Source organism: Sus scrofa, chromosome 12 (assembly GCF_000003025.6).
Source record: "Sus scrofa isolate TJ Tabasco breed Duroc chromosome 12, Sscrofa11.1, whole genome shotgun sequence".
Lineage (NCBI taxonomy): Eukaryota > Metazoa > Chordata > Mammalia > Artiodactyla > Suidae > Sus > Sus scrofa.
In genome coordinates this window covers 45,100,827-45,120,714 of record NC_010454.4, presented here as the reverse complement: position 1 = coordinate 45,120,714, position 19,888 = coordinate 45,100,827, and the positions used below count along the sequence as shown (strand labels likewise).

Below are 19,888 nucleotides of genomic sequence, written 5' to 3'. Positions count from 1 at the left end.
TCTGTGTAATACAACCACTTGAAGAGCTCCCTGATGGCACAGCAGGTTAAGGATCCTGCGTTGTCACTGCTGCGACCCGGGTTCGATCTCTGGCCTGGGAACTTCCACAGGCCGGGCAGGCTGGGCCAAATACTTTGAAAATTAAAATCGAGCGTGTTGACAGCCTGGCTCGGGCCGCCTCCCTCCACACGCCGGCCCCGCCCTCCGCCGCCACACTTCCGGCGAGGCTGCGGCCGCGGAGGGGCGCCGGCGGGCGGCCGCTGGGGGTGGCGGGATAGGCTGGGCGCGGCCGGCGGTGCGGGCCCGCTGCTGCTGTCCAGGTCTCGGCGGCCCCCCGAGGGCCCTCCGTCCCTCCGGCGCCATGGGCAATTGCCACACGGTGGGGCCCAACGAGGCGCTGGTGGTTTCAGGTGAGGGGGCGGCGGGGGAGGGGGGCCGGAGACGTTTGGGGCGGGGGGCCGTGCCCGGGAGGGCGGGGACCGGGCTGGGCAGCGGACGGGGAGGGGCTCCGCGGGTGGGGGGCAGCGCGGGAGGTGGGGCCTGAGTCCGCGGCTTCCCGGGCCGCACCTGAGACCCTTTCAGGAGGGACCCCTGTGCTCCACCTTCCTGCCCCGCGTTCTCGGGCACTCGCCGGGCTCTCCCCCCGCCTTCCCCCGCTGCGTGTTTGCCGGTGTTTATTCCCTCCTTCCTTCGTCTCCTCCCCTAGCAGGGTCGCCCCTGTGGCCTAGGGGGTCCTGAACTGAAGCCTTGGGGTTCCGGGAACACAGTTTGGCTGGATGCCAGCGCCCGGGACTAGGGTGGGTCACGCAGCCTTGGAAGGCAGGTGCCCATCTGGGCACAGACCCGTTAATTCCCAGCAGGCTGGGGCGTGCTGGTTTATTGGCACTGCCCGCCTGGGAAACGCGGGTGCGGCCTCTACAGGTTGCGAAACCGGGCTCTGGGCTGTGTCGCTCAGGTTGCAAAATGCTGCAGGCTCCAGAATTTCTGTGAGCTTAGGTGGGGCCGGGGGACTGCAGTATTGGGGAGATGAGAGGGATCTTGTCCTAAGGCTGCTGTGTATGTTGTATATTTGGGAATTTGAGGAAGAGGCTGGAGCCTTTCAAGCCATCAATTTGTGCAGCCCAAGCTCACAGGTGCTGGGGAGAGGGCCTGTTTCCTGACAGCTTGGAGGCCTGTAGCTGCAGGAATCCCTCCTGTCTTTACTTCCCACTGTCAGTGTGGATTCTCCGCCTGTGCACAGAGTCGTTAGGGCTGGCTCTAGAATTGAGCAGAAGAGGGTGTGCTGGGCCAGGGCAGGAAGCTGTCCACCTTTGAGAGGTGTGATGAATCCATTGGAAACTTTCACCCCAGAACATGGCCTCTGGCTCAGTGTGGATCTCAAAATTGATTTCCCTGGGACAGGAAATCCCCACTCTCCCTCACTAAGACCTTACCCCTGTGGGGGAATTTAAGATTCTTTACCTCCCTGAAAACCAGAGCTAGCCGTAAGGTCACTAGGGAGACCCCCAGAGAGCACTGAGGCCAAACCTACACCTCTGTAAGACCTGGGCCAGGGGTTCCCGCCTGCCTTGGTGCAATGGGTCAAGAATGCCACCCAAGTCGCTGTGGAGGCACAGGTTAGAGCCCCATCCAGGCACAGTGGGTTTAAGGATCCAGCATTGCTGCAGCTGTGGCATAGGTCGCAGCTGTGACTTGGATTCAATCCCTGGCCAGAGAACTTCCATATGCCTTGGGTACAGCCATAAAAACAAAAACAAAAGACCTGGGCCAGTCTCCCAGCCCCCACCCCTAGAGAAGCTTGTAGAAACCCCAATCTGAGCCACACTGCACTTGGTTTTGCTTGTGGAGTTTCTTTCTAGAAGCCCAGACTCTGGGCCAAGGAGACAAAATCTCCGCTCTCGTCCTTGTAGAGACCCTTGAGACTGGAGGCAGGAGGAAACCCTGCACTGTGCCTTCCAGTTGCCAGGAACCTGGTCCCCTGGCCAGTGGCCAAAGCAGGGCTGGCTTAGAAGCTGTTTTAATGGTGTGGAGAGGAGGCGTGCTGAGAATTAAGAGTGCTGGAGTCAAGGGAGGGTGGAAGAGAAGAGAGAGAGATAATGCCCGGCATAATAGAACCTTGGGATTTGACATAATCATGCTAAGATGCAGCTCCCTTGTACTCGTGGCCTCCCTGCCCTGCCCCCACCTGGTTACCTGAGCCTGCCTCTAAGTCCAGGGGTATCTCACACAGCCCACTTTCAGAAGGAGGATGCTGATACAGTTCACCATTATCTTTTTCACTTGAAAAGTCTGGAGGTTTGGGAGTTCCCATCGTGGTGCAGTGGTTAACGAATCCAACTAGGAACCATGAGGTTGTGGGTTCGATCCCTGACCTCACTCAGTGGGTTAAGGGTCTGGCGTTGCCGTGAGCTGTGGTGTAGGTCACAGGCGCAGTTTGGATCCCGTGTTGCTCTGGCTCTGGTGTAGGCCGGTGGCTACCCCTAGCCTGGGAACCTCCATATGCCAAGCGCACAGCCCAAGAAATGGCAAAAAGGCAAAAAAAAAAAAAAAAGGTTCTTCTTGTCTAACTTCCCTCCTTAATTATGTAATACAAAACCTTTTCCTCTGTTTCTACTCTTGGGAATTTAAAAGGAGAATCTAAATACCATACACCTTTCTCTCATCTCCACAGTAGATCAGAAGTTCTTAACCTGGGGTTTGTAGAAAGAATTTAGAGATCTTTGGATTGGGGGGAGTACATTTTTATTGACACTAACTTTAACGGAAATTTAGTGTTTCTTATGATTATTAATGTCAACAACAATCCTCGGTAGTATTAGCAAATATTTTCCTACTGTACTGCCTTTGTTGCTTTGTTGTAGTTACCTTAAAAATCATTTTCGAGGAGTTCTTGTTGTGGTGCAGTGGAAACGAGTCTGACTAGTAATCATGAGGATGCAGGTTCAATCCCTGACCTTGCTCAGTGGGTTAAGGATCCTGTGTTGCTGTGGCTCTGGTGTAGGCCAGCAGCTGTAGCTCCAATTTGACCCCTAGCCTGGGAACCTCCATATGCTGCAGGTGTGGCCCTAAAAAGCAAAAAAAAAAAAAAAATCAGATCTTATGGCTCAGTGTTAACACTGACTACAGCATGAGATCAGTTCAATCCTGCTCTGTCAGTGTAAGATCAGCGTTGCTGTAGCTATGGTAGTCACAGATCGGTTCGGATCTCAGGTGCTGTGCGTAGCTGGTGCTACAGCTTGATTGGACCCTAGCCTGAACTCATATGCTATGGTCAGCTTAAAAAAAAAAAAAAAAAAAAAAAAAAGTATGAGAATTCCTGTTGTGGCTCAGCGAGTTAAGAATCTGACCAGTATCCATGAGTATTTAGGTTCGATCCCTGACCTCCTTACTCAGTGGGTTAAGGATCTAGTGTTGCCACAAGCTGTGGCATAGGTCACAGATTCGGCTTAGATCTTGTGTTGCTGTGGTTGTGGTGTAGGCTGGCAGCTGCTACCACTCAAGTTCAGCTCCTAGCCTGGGTACTTCCATATGCTGTAGGTGAAGCCCTAATAAGAAAAAAAAAAAAATCAGTTATGTTAGGAGTTCCCTTATAGCATAGTGGTTTAAGGATCCAACATTGTCACTGGTCACTGCTGTGGCATGGGCTCAACCCCTGGCCCAGGAACAGCCACATGCTGCAGGCATGGCCAAAAAAGAAATTATTTATGTTTATCACTGCTTTGAAATCAAGTCAGTTATTAAATCTACCACTAGATCTTATTTAATGTATTACTCTGGAGTTCCTGTCGTGGCACAGTGGTTAACGAATCCGACTAGGAACCATAAGGTTGCGGGTTCGATCCCTGCCCTTGCTCAGTGGGTTAAGGATGCGGCGTTGCCATGAGCTGTGGTGTAGGTTGCAGACGCAGCCCAGATCCCACGTTGCTGTGGCTCTGGCATAGGCTGTTGGCTACAGCTCCTATTAGACCCTTAGCCTGGGAACCTCCATATGCTGTGGGAGCGGCTCAAGAAAAGGCAAAAAGACAAAAAAAAAAAAAAAAAAAAAAAAAAAGTATTACCCTCTCACACATAATACTATGTACTACATACGGCACATATTACTATGTCACATACATTTGGTTGTTTTAACATTGTGATAAGTTTCAATATAATTTGTATCTCATGTATTTTATGCATTTATGAACAGTCAGGCATTGCCAGACTACTAAGGGTGTTTTTGGCTCAAAAAACGCAAGATCCGGAATTCCCATGGTGGCTCAGTGTGTTAAGAACCTGGCTAATGTCCATGAGAATTCAGGTTCCATCCCCGGCCTTGCTCAGTGGGTTAAGGATCTGATGTTGCCACAAAGTGTGGCAGAGATCACAGACTCGGCTCGGATCTGGCTTTGCTGTGGCTGTGGTGTAGGCTGGCAGCTGCAGTTCTGATTCAACCCCTAGCCCAGAGTTCCATATGCCATGGGTGTGGCCTTAAAGAAAAAAAAGGCAAAATCCCACTTGTAGGAGAGGATATAGACGGTCTCCTTGACCAGTAGGAAGAAAAGGGCGGAAGAGGGAGAGGAAGGCGGGAGTGATCCTGAGAGGGCAGACTGGCGCCTGGGTCTGAGGCCGGTTAAGAGAGGGGCAGAGGTTACCATGGGATAGTTTGTGATTTTTCAGCTTGGTCGAGGGCAGAGCCAAGTTGGATTAGAAAAAATGAGATAAAATTAGGAAGAACTTCCAGATCTTGAGACACCGAGGCCTTGGGAGGTCAAGGAAGGGCCACCCAAGCGTCCTCTTTTGGAGGTGGTGCTCAGGCGCGTGTGCCCGGGAAGCCGGAGGAAGATGCCTTCCAGAGGAGGAGACTGCGGGGGGCGGGGCAGCCTGGCAGTCGCAGCTTCCTGTTGTTGCCACCCCCTGGGAACCTGGCCATGTTACCTTGGCTGAGGCCCAGTTGGAGCAGTGGCAGCCTGCTTGCAAGGTCAAGAATGCGTTAAAGTATGACCGCCCACCCTAGTTCCCCTGCCCCTATCCCACCCCTCCCCACCAGCAGCAGCAGCCCCTCCCACAGCACACTGAGAAGTCCCCTGGGCTGGCCCGAGGAGGCTGTGCCCAGCCCCCACCAGGCCAGAGGAAGTGGAACAAGCTGTGATTTTTTGACCTTCTTCCAGTTTCACTGGATCCTGAGATGGTTTGGATTTCAAGTTGACTGCTTGTCCTTAGAGGCTTCCCCTACTCCATCCCCTGGAGAGAGAAGCCTTCGGTGGCTTACCTTTTTTTTTTTCAGTTTTATTGAAGTAGAGTAGATTTACAATGTTGTGATAACTTCTGCTGTACAACAGAGTGATTCAGTTATACATGGACACACATCCGTTCTTTTTCAGATTCTTTTCCCACGTAGAGCATCACGGAATGTTGGGTAGAGTTCCCTGGGCCATACAGCAGGTCTGCATTGGCCAGTCATTCCCTACCGGAGTGGCTTATCTTGAGCGGCAGCCCTGTGAACAAGTATTTCCACTACCCAGGAGCAGACCGAGACCTCCGAGACCTCTTCCCACCCCACTGTGGGGCTGCCCCTGGTTCCCTGGGCCTCAGGCTCAGCCACCTGCACACTGTGCAAAGGAAACAGAGTTGGCCGCCCTGTGAGCAGTGTCAGAGGCTAGCTCTCTAACCTGGCAGCACCCCCGTACTTGTGGGGCGCCACGATTCCCCAGCCTCCACCTAGTCAAAACTGTTTCCAGGAGTTCCTGCTGTGGCACAGTGAAAAGCAATCCGACTAGTATCCATGAGGATTCGAGTTCAATCCCTGGCCTCCCTCAGTGGGTTGGGGATCCGGCATTGCCGTGAGCTGTGGCATAGATCACAGATGTGGCCTAGATCCAGCATTGCTGTGGCTGTGGTTCAGGCCAGCAGATGCAGTTTCGATTTGACCTCTAGCCTGGGAACTTCCATATGCTGCATGTGTGGCCCTAAAAAGCAGAAAAACCCACAAACTTGTTTCCAGTTGGTGTGCGGTTCTCTCTATTGTCTCTGTGCCAGTGTGAGCCTGATCACTCACTGAAACCCAGGCCTCAGAGCTGCACTGTCCAGTATGGTAGCCATGAGCCACAGGTGGCCACTCAAATTTAATTAAATTAATTAATTTAATTAATTAAATTAAAATTCAGGAGTTCCTGGAGTTCTTGTCGTGGCACAGTGGAAACTAATCTGACTAGGAACCATGAGGTTGCAGGTTCGATCCCTGGCCTCGCTCAGTGGGTTAAGGATCTGGTGTTGCTGTGGCTGTGGTGTAGGCTGGAAGCTGTAGTTCCTATTAGACCCCTAGCCTGGGAACCTTCATATGCCGTGGGTTTGGCTCTAAAAAGACAAAGAGACAAAAAAAAAAAAATTCAAATTCAGTTCCTCAGGTATACCAGCCACCTTGTCAGTGCTCAATAGCCATGTCAGCAGGGGCTGCAGTGTTGCACAGCACAGCTGTGGAGCATTTCTGCCCTCAAAGGGAATTCTCTTAACAGGACTTCTCTAGAAGTCACTGTGTCTGACCTGGGTCACTGCAGGAGCCTGCTTCTACCCAGCCTCCCTGACCCAAGAATATTCCTCCCTGTGCAAAGCGGTATTTCTTTCTTTCTTTTTTTTGTCTTTTTTTTTTTTTTTTTGTCTTTTTTTTGCCTTTTCTTGGGCTGCTCCCAAGGCATATGGAGGTTCCCAGGCTAGGGGTCTAATCAGAGCCGTAGCCACCAGCCTACACCAGAGCCACAGCAACGCAGGATCTGAGCCACGTCTGGACCTACACCACAGCTCATGGCAACGCCGGATCTTTTTTTTTTTTTTTTTTTTTTTGTTGTTGTTGTTGTTGTTGTTGTTGCTATTTCTTGGGCCGCTCCCACGGCATATGGAGGTTCCCAGGCTAGGGGTCGAATTGGAGCTGTAGCCACCAGCCTACGCCAGAGCCACAGCAACTCGGGATCTGAGCCGCATCTGCAACCTACACCACAGCTCACGGCAACGCCGGATCGTTAACCCACTGAGCAAGGGCAGGGATCGAACCCGCAACCTCATGGTTCCTAGTCGGATTCGTTAACCACTGCGCCCTGACGGGAACTCCCAAAGTGGTATTTCTAAAAGGCAAATGTAACTTAGCCTAAATGATTCCCCCATCACTCACACTCACACACACACCTCCTTGGCCTGACACCTGACATTCCGTGATCTGGCCCCCTGCCCCTCCACCCTGCTTTGTCCACTGCCATGGGCCTCAGAGACCCTGCGACCCAGCTATACAAAACTACCCCTGACCTTTGACCTTAGGAGGCACACACCCTAAAGCTTTCGTGAATGCAGAAGCCATCAATGACACCGCTGGCATTTTCCCAGTCACATTTCCTTTGCATCATCTCTTCCTGAATTTGTCTTTATACTGCAGGTGAGCTGCCCCTCTTGCGTTTACGAAGTTTTCTTGAACTTGTTGTGTAATTTTGGCATCAGCAGCAAGGTTCACGACAAGAATGTCAAGAATTGATTTTTCTCATGTTTGCCTAGAGAGCGCGCCGACGCGTCCGCGGCCCAGAGCTGGGCCGTGGCCAGATTCAACCTTCTGTTTAGTTGATACACAGTTTCCAGGAATCACTTCCTTTTGGGACCTTTTCCCTTTCTCTTCACTCTTCCTGTTTGGACCATGAGTTGGCCTCCGTTTTGAGACCTCAGCTTCCGCCTCTGTTCCCACAAGAGGAACAAATTCCCTCTGAACCCCTGGGAATAGAGAGGCAGCCCCGCTGAGGGGTGTCGGCTGGGCGTGAGCAATGGCCACCCCACCCCACCCCATCCCACCCCCCACCTTGGCTCAGAGCCTCCCTTCCGTCCCACCCTGGCGCCCTCTAGACGGCACCCAGCACCCGCCCCGACGCAGGCGAATCACGCGGTCTCAGCGTCCCTTCAGGAAGATGTCCCTCCTCCTAGTCTGACCTCTCTCGAGACACGACGGGCATCCGTATCCCCCGAAAAAGACGTGATTGTTGAGTGGATGGTTGAATCAAAGATGGAAGCGTTTCCCTTTCCCTCCTGCCCACCGACCTCTCTTCTGTTCTCTGAAAGCACAGACCTTCTGAACCGCTCGTTGGCTCTCCTCCTTTCTCTCCAAGTTGCCTGTCTACCAAAACACGGTAGATCCCAAGGCCCTTAAGGGCATGACTCCCATTTCTCTGTACCCTCAGCACCTGGCACCCACCAGTGGGAGTTGTCAGGTGGCAGAGCAGGTAAAGGCCCAGAGTTGCTGTTGGAGGCATGTGGGGTGGACAGATCCAAGACCTGACTGACCGGCAGTGGTTTGCTTTGCTCTCCAGGGGGCTGTTGTGGTTCCGACTATAAACAGTATGTGTTTGGCGGCTGGGCCTGGGCCTGGTGGTGTATCTCCGACACTCAGAGGTAAGGGCCGGGGGCTCTGGAAGCGGGCATCCTGGTGGGCAAAGGAGACAAGGGTTTCCGTCCTCTCCCCTGCCCAGGGCAGCTAGAGCACCTACCACTTGCCCATTCCCTTCAAGGGGTGGGGGCCTTCTAAAGATCAGGTGAAGAGGGGATGCAGGGTCTGTGGGCACCTCCTGGGTGCTGGGTGTGCTTTTTTCCATCGAAGGCATGATTTCTGTCCCAGGGAATGCAGGCAGACTCCTCATGCCCAGATTCTAACTCGAGTCATTCATGAAGCCTTAATTACCCACCCGTTGCCATGAGTGGAGGAAGGGAGGAAAGGCTTGGAGACCCCTGCCTCATGCCCTCCCCTGTGCCGGCCCTGGGACAGTGCAGGCAGGGAATGGATGAAGGGGCTCTAACAGCAGAGAAGAGACGGGGTGGGGATCTAAGGAACTGGCCCCGGGGCCCTGCAAGGCAGGCCTGGCCCTCCTGCATCAGTCTGGAAAGACCTAGCAGGGGAAGGCAGATACCAGCTCCCCCGAGGGCCCACCATCAGGCTCCACCAATGGCTCCCCCGGAGCCCCTCCCGCGCCGCTTCGGCCCACCCCCTTCCTGACTGTGGCCGAGCAGGGGAGGGGCCCAGATTCTTCCAGGTCTGGACCCAGGCAGCGAGGGCAGCAGTGCCGCGAAAGTGCGGGCACGTTGGCGAGGGGTCATCTGAACGGGAAGCGATGGAGATTCCAGTGGAAATCCCCTCCACCCAGCCCCCCAGTCAGCAGAGCCCCGCGGCCGCAGTGAGCGGCGAGTGCCGGAGCTCGGCTCAGGGCCTGGGAAGCATGCCACAGCTTTTTCACTTCACTGATTTGTCAGTAGCCCCTCCACCGGCCCACGTCGCCCCTCACTGTGCCCTGCCTGAGCTGAGGGGTCCTGAGGGACTCTTCTGGCCCAAGGTCAAATGTGTCAGAGAGGAACCCGTTCTGGTGATAGCGTCCTCTCGGGCGGATCTTGAGCCACTCGGTTGGCCTGTCAGAAGCCATGTGGTGCCCTCTCCAGGGACACTGTCACCCTGCTCCTCCTGCCCCGCATTCCTGGGACAACAAAGCATCTTGTCCAAACACCTGGAGGGACAGCCCGGCCCCGAGAGTTTGCCACTCGCCCAGAGCCCCGCCCTGAATGGCCTCGGCTGCCAGGGCAGCGCAGCAGCTGCCCTTTCCCCACATCCTGGCCCGCCCCCTCCTAGCAGAGCCCCAGCCAGCAGGGCCAGGCTTCCCCAGCAGCAGGTCTGGAAGGAGGGGTGGAGGACTGGGTGCCGCATCCTGGGAAATGATCTCACACACCCGGCTCGGCGTCCCCCTCCCGTCCCATCCCATGTGGGGGATACTCTGAGCCTGGAGCCCCCTCCTTGGGCCCTGCTCAGGGGGCAGCCCTTCCCTGACCCCTAACCTGCCCAGGGGACATCTCTCTCAACCAGGGCCTTTATTTCCCCAGGCCAGCAGGAGTCTCTCCAGTCAGGGTAGAGGTTTCTAAGCCAGCCTCCATGTCACCCACCCCCAGTGTCAGCCATTCTTCTCCAGGCTCAGTGAAGTCCCTCCTGCTGCACTTTGTTGCCACGTCCTGTCCTAGCCTGAGGCCCCGGTGTGGGCTGCTCTGTCTCCCCCATACCTGAGCAATTCCTCCACCTCTGGCATCTGAGCTGCAGCCTCCCTCCCTCCCTCCCTCCTTCCCTCCTTCCTTCCTTCCTCCTTCCCTCCTTCCCTGCCTCTCTCTCTCCTTTGGCATAAGAGAGCTTGGTGGGTTCCTGTCTGAGCTGGGTGGATCCTCTCTGGCTGAGGGTGCTGTTGTCAGGGGCTCGAAGGAAGGCAGCCTTTGCATCCCTGTAAGGCCCGAGCCCCCAGAGCTGGCGCTGCAAGAGTTGAGGTGGAGACCACATTGCCTACTGCTCACCATCCCCTGGCCCATCCGCTTCTGCTCCTTCCCCCTTGGCCTCTGTCCTCCCTTCCTTTGATTTGACGACCCCTTCCATACTGTCCACAGCCTGGCCTCTGCCCGGCCCCGCACGCTGCATGCACTTGCTCACACGCTGCCCAGGGGAGGCCCGGCTAGCGTGGGCCAGGTAAGCTTTGAGGCACCTGGTTTCTTTGTCATGACTCTGCCTGTGGCCCAACTCTGGAAGTTCCAGAATGAATTCCTTCGTCATCTCCCAGGTGTCCCTATAAATATTCTGGCAGGGGCACACTTTCTAGCCAGCCTTCCTGGACACACCCCGCCCCAAGATCAGAAAGTCCAAAAATTTCTTTGAGCTTTTCTGGCCCGTTGCCCTGTTAGTGACGTAGCACAAGCCTTGAGGGTTCGTGCCCTGAGCAGGATTTGATATTTGCTGTGGCTCATGAAGCCCCGGAGTGGCCTCCCCCCACCCCAATTTCTAGAAGCACAGGAGTCCCTGTGTCTGGAGGGTGGATCTGAGACCGTCTCCCCAGTTCTGCGAGGAGTCTCCTGGGAAAGGGAGGCGGTGGCAATGCAGGTGCCCTATGCACGGGCCTCCCGGCCTCAGGTCACAGGCCGGGGCGTCAGCAGACTTCTCCCCCAGCCCAGCAGCTCCTCACTGGAAGGGCCTGGGGGCCAGAGAAGAGACCTGGAGCCCTCAGGCCAGCAAGGGGGTGTCTCTGTCGCCCCTACAGCCCTAGGCTGAGCTGGCAGTGGGGGGCTGAGTATTGAGAGCAACCCCCCACCCCCCCAGGCATCAGGCATCAGGTGCTTGTCTGGTAACCACTGTGTGTGTTTGCTGTGTCCCCTCCTACCCCTTCCTGTCCCTACCTCTCCCTACCCACTGGCTGCTCCTCAGACTGTCTCTGGAGGTTATGACCATCCTGTGTCGCTGTGAGAATATTGAGACGTCGGAGGGGGTCCCGCTATTCGTAACAGGGGTTGCACAGGTAATAACCCGCCTGCTTCCTCCTCTGTGTCTAACCTTCTCTCTTCCTGCCCCGAGGGGCCTGGCAGACAGGAGCCGGATGGACTCCCCTCCGAGAGTGTGCCTCCCTCTCCCTGCTGCTCCGGGTGGCAGGATGGATCCCTAGAGGTCCTCAGATCCCTTGCTCTCGGTCACTGGGGCTGCTAGTGGGGAAAGAGCCAGGGCTTCTGGAAGCCTGCCAGTGGGTGTCCTTGGATGCCAAGCCTAAATTGGGGGTAAGTTGAGGCAGAAGACAGGCCCGTATGTGGCAGAGCTGGGCCGTCCAGATGGGCGTAATTACTCCTGCAGAAGTCCTTGTCCTCCAGTCACCGCAGAGCCCCTGCCAGCCCTTCTCCAGGCCGACACCCCAATGTCAAGACCTAGCCCTCCTCCCTACAAGGCCAGAAGATGGGTCCCAGGGGCAGTTCTGTTCGTCCCACCCATGACACCGTCTAACCTCCTTGACAAGCCTGAGCGGAAAAAGCCGTGGCCCCTAATTCTGGGTCAAGAGGCCTTGGAGCAGTTTTCCGGTCACTAGGCTTCAGCTTCCCCACCCGGGAAAGGGGGACAGTCATGCCCTCCCTGTGCCTTGTAGGAATGTTGGAAAGGCGAGTAAACAATATGAGAGCCCTTTGGGATTTTCAGAAAAGAAGCGCGACAGAAACCCAGTCTCTGTCACGAACATGATCTCACCTGGGAAAGCGAGTGCCCTGCGTCTCGCGTGTGCCGGCCAGGCGGCCACAGTGTTGAAATGCTTTCCAGAGGAAGGGCGTTCGGTACCTCCAAGTGCTTGCTTCATAGCCAGAGGGTTCCCGTCATCATTGCTTCACAGGCCAGCTCCCTCCCGAGCACCCCGCCAGTTCCAGGCCTGGTGGAGGCAGCCGCAGACAGCAGGCAGTCCCTGCCCCTCAGAGCCTGCCTGCTGGTGGGTCCCCCGCGGGAAGAGACCTACTCGTCCGTCATCTCACCCATCCCCTTCCCGCTCATGAACTTGCCCTTCAGCTTCTCAGGCAAAAAGCCCCGCACCCCACTCTTCCTCGCCCGTCCTGCCCTGGCTGATCCTGAGGCCGACTGTCCCCATCTCGCCCCCACCTTGTACCTGCGGGAGGGCAGGCCTCGGTGCAGAGGCCTGAGAAGAAGCTCAGAGCACCTTGTGTGGAACGGGAGGGGTCCAGGCCTCCCTCAGCGCCCCATCTAAAGCAGCCTCCTCCCCCTGCACACCCCCTGTTCTACCTGAAACAGCTGCAAGTGCCCAGGTGTCTTCTCACCTGAGTGATGTGGACCCTTGAAGACTCAGATGGTCTGGGTGGAACAACTCTTTGTAGAGTTAGGGCCCCTTGGCCAGGAAGTTCAAGTGTGACCCCCGCCCCAGAGAGTGGGCGTCTGGGTGGAGGGACCAAGCAGGGCCTCCGGCCAGGGGGCAGGTACAAAATCACCTCTGACTTGCCCAGCAGCAGGCAGATCCCAGCATGCCAGGCGATGAGGCAGAGCTTTCTCAGCAGCCTCCTGGCACATCCCGGGGTGCTGAGCAGATTCAGGGAACGGGAGGATGTTTAGATAGCACCCATGGGTGGCCTGCACAGCACAGCCTGGGGGACCCGCACTCACGTGCTGTCCCAGGACACACATAGCTTTACCTAGACTCCGCCCACCCACCCCCAGTCCAGACCACTGGCAACCACCTCTCTACTCCCTTTCCTGCTCCTCCAGCCGGCGGATCTGGGCAGAGGACACGTGTGCACGTGGGAAGCACACCGCACTCCTTCCCGGAGCCGTCTGCACCCACCTGCCCCTCTCTCCCACCCATCTCCTCACACGCTCCCACCTCTGACCCCTTGGAAGAGCCCTCCACCACCCTCCCCTGCGTCAGGACCCCTGGCCCATCCCAGCCGGAGCAGTGAGCTAGTGATCTCTTTCCCCACGCTCCAGGCCCTGGGCCCCCGGACCCATGCCCCTGTTTTGCGTTTCTTGGCAGGATTTCCCTAGAGATTATGACGTTGCAGCCCCGCTGCGAGGACGTAGAGACGGCCGAGGGGGTAGCTTTAACTGTGACGGGTGTCGCCCAGGTATAGTAACTCAGCAGCCCCGCGCATGTCCGTTGAGCTGCCTCGTCCCCAGGCTGGGGTGTGGGGGGAGGAGGAGAGGATGGCAGCCAGGGGCAGTCTCTGCAGCGCCCCCACCCCTGCCCCCCTTCCAGGAGAGGTCTCGCCACTGGAACGCGCTCGGCCCCTTGGCCGCCCAGCAGGACTAACAGACACCCCTTCTTTCCTCAGCGAGCCTGTGGGGGACAGAACCAGTGCTGAGGGCTCCTGTCTCACTAACCCCACCCCATTCTTTGCAGGTGTCGGCAATGCTGAGCCCTAGAAACCAGGCCTTGCCTGTCCCTTGGGTAGGGGGCTGCAGGGTGGGAGCCAGAGGGCAAGGCCATGTGAGACAGGGGAGCTCTGGGCTCTGGAGTCAGAGGCTGCGTTATATTCCCAGCTTGGGGAGTTCTCTGGCGGCTCAGCAGGTTAAGGATCCGGCAGTTGTCAGTGCTGTGGCTCAGGTTCAGTTCCCGGCCTGGGAACTTCCTCATGCTGCAGGCGCAGTTAAAAAAAAAAAATTCCCAGTTTGGTGCCTGGGTGAGGGGCTTCCTGCTCTCGAGAGGTCCGCACAGGGCAGTCTCAACCATCTTGCAGGCCTCTGGCGAGGGGGTTGTTGGCTGAGTACCTTGGGAAAGAAAGACAAGAGGATGCCCACACTCGGTGGCGGACCCCGGACCTGTCTCCTGCCCTTTCCCGGCTCTTTCCTACTCTGTCTGTGCCCCTGTTGCTCACTCTCCTATTTGCAGAGACCTGCAGGTTAAAGGGGAGAGAGTGGGCTGGAGGGGTGGAGGGAGCCACAGATGCCCAGGGGTGCGGCCATGGCAGGCCTGGGCGCCAGGAAGGTGCAATTCCTTCGTATAAGAGCTCCCTGAGGTTTTCTCCCCACTGGAGGCCTCAGACAGACTCCATCTCCCAGCCCCTAGGCCTCCGGTCTGGAAAAGGAGGGGAGGGCGCAGCCACCATCCCCCATGCCTCTGGGTCTGGGGCCTCCGTCTGCCGCCCCCCAGCCTGACTCGCACCTCTGTGACCCCCGGCAGGTGAAGATCATGACAGAGAAGGAGCTCCTGGCCGTGGCCTGCGAGCAGTTCCTGGGCAAGAACGTGCAGGACATCAAGAATGTCGTCCTGCAGACCCTGGAGGGGCACCTGCGCTCCATCCTCGGTGAGGCCCTGCCCAGCCCCGGGAGCCTCACACGGTCCCCAAGCCACCTCCGGGGAGGGGACAGGGCAGGCAGGGGGGGCTCTTCCAGTCCCTCCCAGAAGTTTCTAGATGGAACATGTTCCCTTAAGTATTTCCTTTCAAAATGTCAGGCGACCAGAGCGAAAAGGAGGGCGTCAAGGGGGGAGTGAGCAGCTGCGGCTCTGGTCAGGCAGCCAGTGCTGCTTGGGCCACTTCCTCATCCTGCCTGCACCCTGCAGGAGGAGGCTCAGCGTTAAATGCTGTTAAGAAGAAACCCAGGCATTCCCGTCATGACTTAGTGGTAATGAACCCAACTGGCATCCGTGAGGACGCAAGTTTGATCCTTGGCCTCGCGCAGTGGGTTAAGGATCCGGTGTTTCTGTGAGCTGTGGTGTAGGTCACAGATGTGGCTTGGATCTGGCGTGGCTGTGGCTGTGGCATAGGCTGGCAGCTGCAGCTCTTTCGACCCCTAGCCTGGGACCCTCCACATGCCACAGGTGCAGCCCTGGAAAAAAAAGAAGAAACCCAGAAAGGCTCAGCTCAGACTGCATGACCCCCGCATACGCTCAGTCCTCTTTTTGTGCACCCTCCCCTTTCCCGGCTGGCTGGGCCTCTGGGGAAACAGCCCATGATCCTTCTGCCCCCAGGAACCCTGACGGTGGAGCAGATTTATCAGGACCGGGACCAGTTTGCCAAGCTGGTGCGGGAGGTGGCAGCCCCTGACGTCGGCCGCATGGGCATCGAGATTCTCAGCTTTACCATCAAGGTGCGGTCTGAGGGGTGCAGTCAGTGGGGGGGAGCTTGGCAGGAGGGGTGCCTTTCTGCCCATGCCTCTTCCCGGGCGTGACTCCCCTTCCCTCCCAGGACGTATATGACAAAGTGGACTATCTGAGCTCCCTGGGCAAGACGCAGACTGCGGTGGTGCAGAGAGATGCTGACATCGGGGTGGCCGAGGCCGAGCGAGACGCGGGCATCCGGGTATGTGGGCTTTCCCTGAGGCCCCCAGGGCCAGGGAGCTCAGGGGGGCCGGGACCACAGATGCTCAGGGGGCCCTCAGCACCTGCCCCTGCTGCTCCCAGGAAGCCGAGTGCAAGAAGGAGATGCTGGACGTGAAGTTCATGGCAGACACGAAGATCGCCGACTCCAAGCGGGCCTTCGAGCTGCAGAAGTCGGCCTTCAGTGAGGAGGTCAACATCAAGGTGAGACGCTGTAGGGCGCCCCGGGCTGGGGCTCAGAACCCAGGACCTGGCGGTCAGCCTCTGACGTGCTGACCACACTCCTGCCACAGACAGCTGAGGCCCAGCTGGCCTATGAGCTCCAAGGGGCCCGCGAGCAGCAGAAGATCCGGCAGGAAGAGATCGAGATTGAGGTCGTGCAGCGCAAGAAGCAGATTGCGGTGGAGGCGCAGGAGATCCTGCGCACAGACAAGGAGCTCATCGCCACGGTGCACCGCCCCGCCGAGGCTGAGGCCCACCGCATACAGCAGATCGCCGAGGGCGAGAAGTAGGTGCCACTGCCGCCGCCAGGGGCCCCGGGCTGGGGGCCTAGTCCAGCTCCTCTGCCACCCCTGCACTCTCCTGACCCAGCTGGAAGCCCCTTCTCCCAACGCCTGTTACCTCACTGTGAGGGAGGGGACACCCGCCTCCCCCATGGGGCTGTTGTTAGGAAGACTGAATTCCTTAGAGGAGGTTTAAGGTCCTGGTATGGTGCTTAGCACAGAGGGCACCCCGGTTAGTCCCCTCTCTCATTTGCATCAGGGAGCCCGTGCCCTCTTCCTGGCAAGAACCCCTCTTCATGGGTCCCCCAACCCTGACAGTTGCCAGAGCAGAGGGCTCAAGGATTTGCTGGCCCGGGCCCCCCGCACTTCCCACTGATCCCTCCCGGCCTGGACTCCCCCAGGGTGAAGCAGGTCCTCTTAGCACAGGCAGAGGCTGAGAAGATCCGCAAAATTGGAGAGGCGGAGGCAGCGGTCATTGAAGCGATGGGCAAGGCAGAGGCTGAGCGGATGAAACTCAAGGCTGAGGCCTACCAGAAATACGGGGACGCGGCCAAGATGGCCTTGGTGCTGGAGGCCCTGCCCCAGGTGAGGCTCCCTCCCCAGGCTGGGGCTGGCTGGGCAAGTGCCGGGCTTCCCTGGGCCTTCAGTAACACAGCAACGGGCCGGCTGGAGGGGCTAGATGAGGGAGTGCTTAGCACTGGGGAAGGGACCCTACAACAGGCATCCGCTCCTCCCGGGCCGCTAGACCGTCTGACTGTGACTTGCAAATGGAAGGGTTGGGTGAGGGGGAGACGGCACGGAGGGGTGCTGGACAGGGAGGGTGGGTGGATGGAGGCCCAGCCCCAACCAGCTCTCCTCCCACCCTACCTCCTAGATCGCTGCCAAAATCTCCGCCCCACTGACCAAAGTCGATGAGATTGTGGTCCTCAGCGGGGACAACAGCACGGTGACATCAGAAGTGAACCGACTGCTGGCCGAGCTGCCTGCCTCTGTGCACGCCCTCACTGGCGTGGACCTTTCTAAGGTGGGTGTCCAGCCACCTGCAGGGGCGGTGCCTGGGCAGCCCCTGGGACGGGCCCAGGCCAGGCGGAGCCGTCGGGTGGGGGGCCCAGAGCCAAGGGCTCACGGCCTCTCCCCTTCTTGCAGATACCACTGGTCAAGAAGGCCACCGGGGCGCAGGTGTGAGGTCCCGAAGGCTCACGCCCTTCAGCAGCCACCGCCCCCCCCTCCAGCACCCGTTTTAATACCACAGGGACAACGGGAACGTTACTGACTCTGGTGCCTTATTTTGTAGGGACCAGAAGTGCTGCGTGTTCAGGCCTCTGGCTGTCTTCCCTTCTCCCCTGTCTCTGTCTCCTTCCTCTTCTCCACCCACACCCCCACTTTCACTGCCACATTCGTCTGGTTTGTCTCTTCCACCATCACCTCCCTGCACGTCTCTTCCTTTGTCTGTCTGTCTTTTTCTCTCCCTCTCTCCTCCCTCCTTCTACACACGTCCTGTAGTTTCAACTGAAGATGTCTATTACAATCACTGTCTGTCTGTCAGGGGTGGCCCTGCTGCCCCTCAGAATCCTGGTGCCTTGAAGTTTTCTGTGCATCTGTCCGTTCCCCCTGTGGCCCAGGCCAGAGCTTCAGCATGGGTGCAGGGGGTCTGGGTAGGGCGACCATCCTGCCCCGCTCCTGGCCTGGTCTTCCCAGCCCTCACCCTGTCCCCAGGAAGCCCCCAGCCTCACCCACGCCGGCCCCTCTCAGCCCAGGCAGCTATGGCTGCAGGCCCAGGGCCATTGCCCTTCTCTAACCCCTGCCCGGCCCCAGGCCTGCTCTCATACCTTAGCTCTCTCCCCCCGCCCAGGGGCACAGAGGCAAGGCCTCCTGTGTATAGCAGCTCCCTCAGTTTACTACTGCCTTAGGAGGCCCCTGCTTGTGCTCAGGGAAGTCCCCTTCCTGGACATGTCCCTACCAGGTGGAGGGGGGCTTGGTCCCAACTCTGCTACCCCTTTTCTGGGATCAGGATCTAGCCCTTCTGGGACTGGAAAGCGTGTAGACCCTCTTCCTGCTAGGGCTGTGCTGTCCTGGGTTTTGGGCCGGGTCCTTCCCAGGGCAAAGTTCCGCCACCCCTGTACAGAATCGAGTGCGGCAGACTGGCCAGACTCCATACCCCTGTGCCATCGTTCTTCCTGGCCAGGGTGATAGGGTTCCAGCCATGGGGAAGCAGCCCCGTCCTCTGTCTCCTTGCTGCAGTGGAGGCAGAAGAGCTCAGGGCCCAAGCATCCTGGCAGGGTCCCAGCCCCCCACCCCTTGCCCCAGCCTGTGTAGCTGTTCGTGCATGTGGATGCTGCATGTCTGGTCTGGGGCTTGGATGCTGCACTGCCCCGCTGCCTGTCCCTTCTGGTAAAATAAATATCTGGTCATGCCCCCACCCTGTATGGTGTCTTTTGTGAAGGGAGAGACGGAAGCAAGAACTGACCAGGTCCCCCTCCCATACACCCATTTAGCCTGAAGGCCACACGTTGCCTGTTCTTCCCCACCCTGGCCACTGGGGGGCATCAGCACACTGGCCTTGCCCTCAGCATCATAGAGCAGGGCAGCTGTGGCCCAGGAGCCGAAAAGCACCCCGGAAGACCTGGCTCCACTGCAGACAAAAGATGGGAGGGGCAGCCAGGTTCACTGCTTCTCTGTGCCCATCCTGAGCCCCCGTCAGTAAAGGAGCCTGTTTCTCAAGAGCATGAACTCTAGAGTCAGACTGCTTGGGTTTAAATTCAGGTCTGTTGTTTATTACCCGACTAATCTTAGGCAAGTATCTTCATCTTCCTGGGCTTCAGTATTCGTATTCATTTTACAAATGTAATGCTTCTTATGTGCCAGGAGTTGTCCTAGATGCAAGGGAGATTGCAGTGAACGAAGCAAATCCCTAGAGTTCCTGTTGTGACTCAGCATTAACGAAGCCAACTAGTATCCACGAGGACTCGGGTTTGATCCCTGGCCCTGCTCAGTGGGTTAAGGATCTGGTGTTGCTGAGCTTGGTGTAGGTTGCAGATGTGGCTTGGATCTGGCATTGCTCTGGCTGTGGCATAGGCTGGCAGCTGCAGCTCTGATTAAAAAAAAAAAAAATTAGTTATGTTGAACATCTTTTCATGTGTCTTTTGGCCAGCTGTATGTCTTCTTTGGAGAAATGTCTATTGGGATTTTCTGCCCATTTTTTTATTGGGTTGTGTTTTTTTTATATTGAGCTGCAGGAGGTGTTTGTATATTTTGGAGATTAAGCCCTTGTCAGCTGCTTCACGTGCAAGTATTTTCGCCCATTCTCTGGGTTGTCTTTTCGTTTTGTTTGTGGTTCCCTTTGCTGTGCAAAAACGTTTAGTTGTTTTTTTTTTGGGGGGTTGTCTTTTTTCTAGGGCCGCACCTGCGACATATGGAGGTTCCCAGGGGTCAAATCGGAGCTGTAGCCACCGACCTACACCACAGCCACAGCAAAGCCAGATCCAAGCCGAGTCTGCGACCTAAACCACATCTTACCGCAATGCCGGACTGTTAACCCACTGAGTGAGGCCAGGGATCAAACCCGCAATGTCATGGTTCCTAGTTGGATTCATTAACCGTTGAGCCACTACGGGCACTCCAAAAACGTTTAGGTCTAATTAGGTCCCATTTGTTTATTTTTGTTTTTCATTACTCTAGGTGGTGGATCTGAAAAGATTTTTTTCTTTCCTTCCTCTATCTCTCTCTTTTTCTCTCCCTTTCTTTTTTTCTCTCTCTCTTTCTTTGCAATAGCCATCCTAATGGTTGTGAGGTGTATGT

The 19,888-nt window shown here is 57.0% G+C and overlaps 1 protein-coding gene across 6 annotated transcripts; it reads left to right on the top strand.

Moving 5' to 3' along the window:
• FLOT2 (flotillin 2) lies at window positions 212-18,510 on the top strand. Of its 6 annotated transcripts, none has more exons than XM_021067500.1 (12): window positions 230-410; window positions 8,316-8,397; window positions 11,222-11,312; window positions 13,305-13,395; window positions 14,008-14,574; window positions 15,240-15,358; window positions 15,457-15,570; window positions 15,672-15,791; window positions 15,881-16,095; window positions 16,492-16,675; window positions 16,965-17,114; window positions 17,237-18,509. In XM_021067500.1, the coding sequence occupies exons 5-12, from the start codon at window positions 14,382-14,384 to the stop codon at window positions 17,273-17,275; spliced, it is 1,134 nt and encodes a 377-aa protein (XP_020923159.1). In that variant the 5' UTR covers window positions 230-410; window positions 8,316-8,397; window positions 11,222-11,312; window positions 13,305-13,395; window positions 14,008-14,381; the 3' UTR covers window positions 17,276-18,509. The 6 variants fall into 6 exon arrangements, with proteins under 6 accessions (XP_020923155.1, XP_020923156.1, XP_020923158.1 ...); XM_021067498.1 differs by having other exon boundaries at window positions 263-410; window positions 14,451-14,574; XM_021067496.1 differs by lacking the exon at window positions 11,222-11,312 and having other exon boundaries at window positions 212-410; window positions 14,451-14,574; window positions 17,237-18,510.

What these genes read in the sequence shown, in the direction of transcription:
- FLOT2 (XM_021067496.1), top strand. Translation starts at nt 362, where the DNA reads ATGGGCAATTGCCACACGGTGGGGCCCAACGAGGCGCTGGTGGTTTCA. An exon ending in TTCTCAGCTTTACCATCAAG is followed by an intron (nt 15,359 to 15,456) that starts GTGCGGTCTGAG and finishes CTTCCCTCCCAG; the next exon opens with GACGTATATGACAAAGTGGA. An exon ending in TGCTGGAGGCCCTGCCCCAG is followed by an intron (nt 16,676 to 16,964) that starts GTGAGGCTCCCT and finishes CCTACCTCCTAG; the next exon opens with ATCGCTGCCAAAATCTCCGC.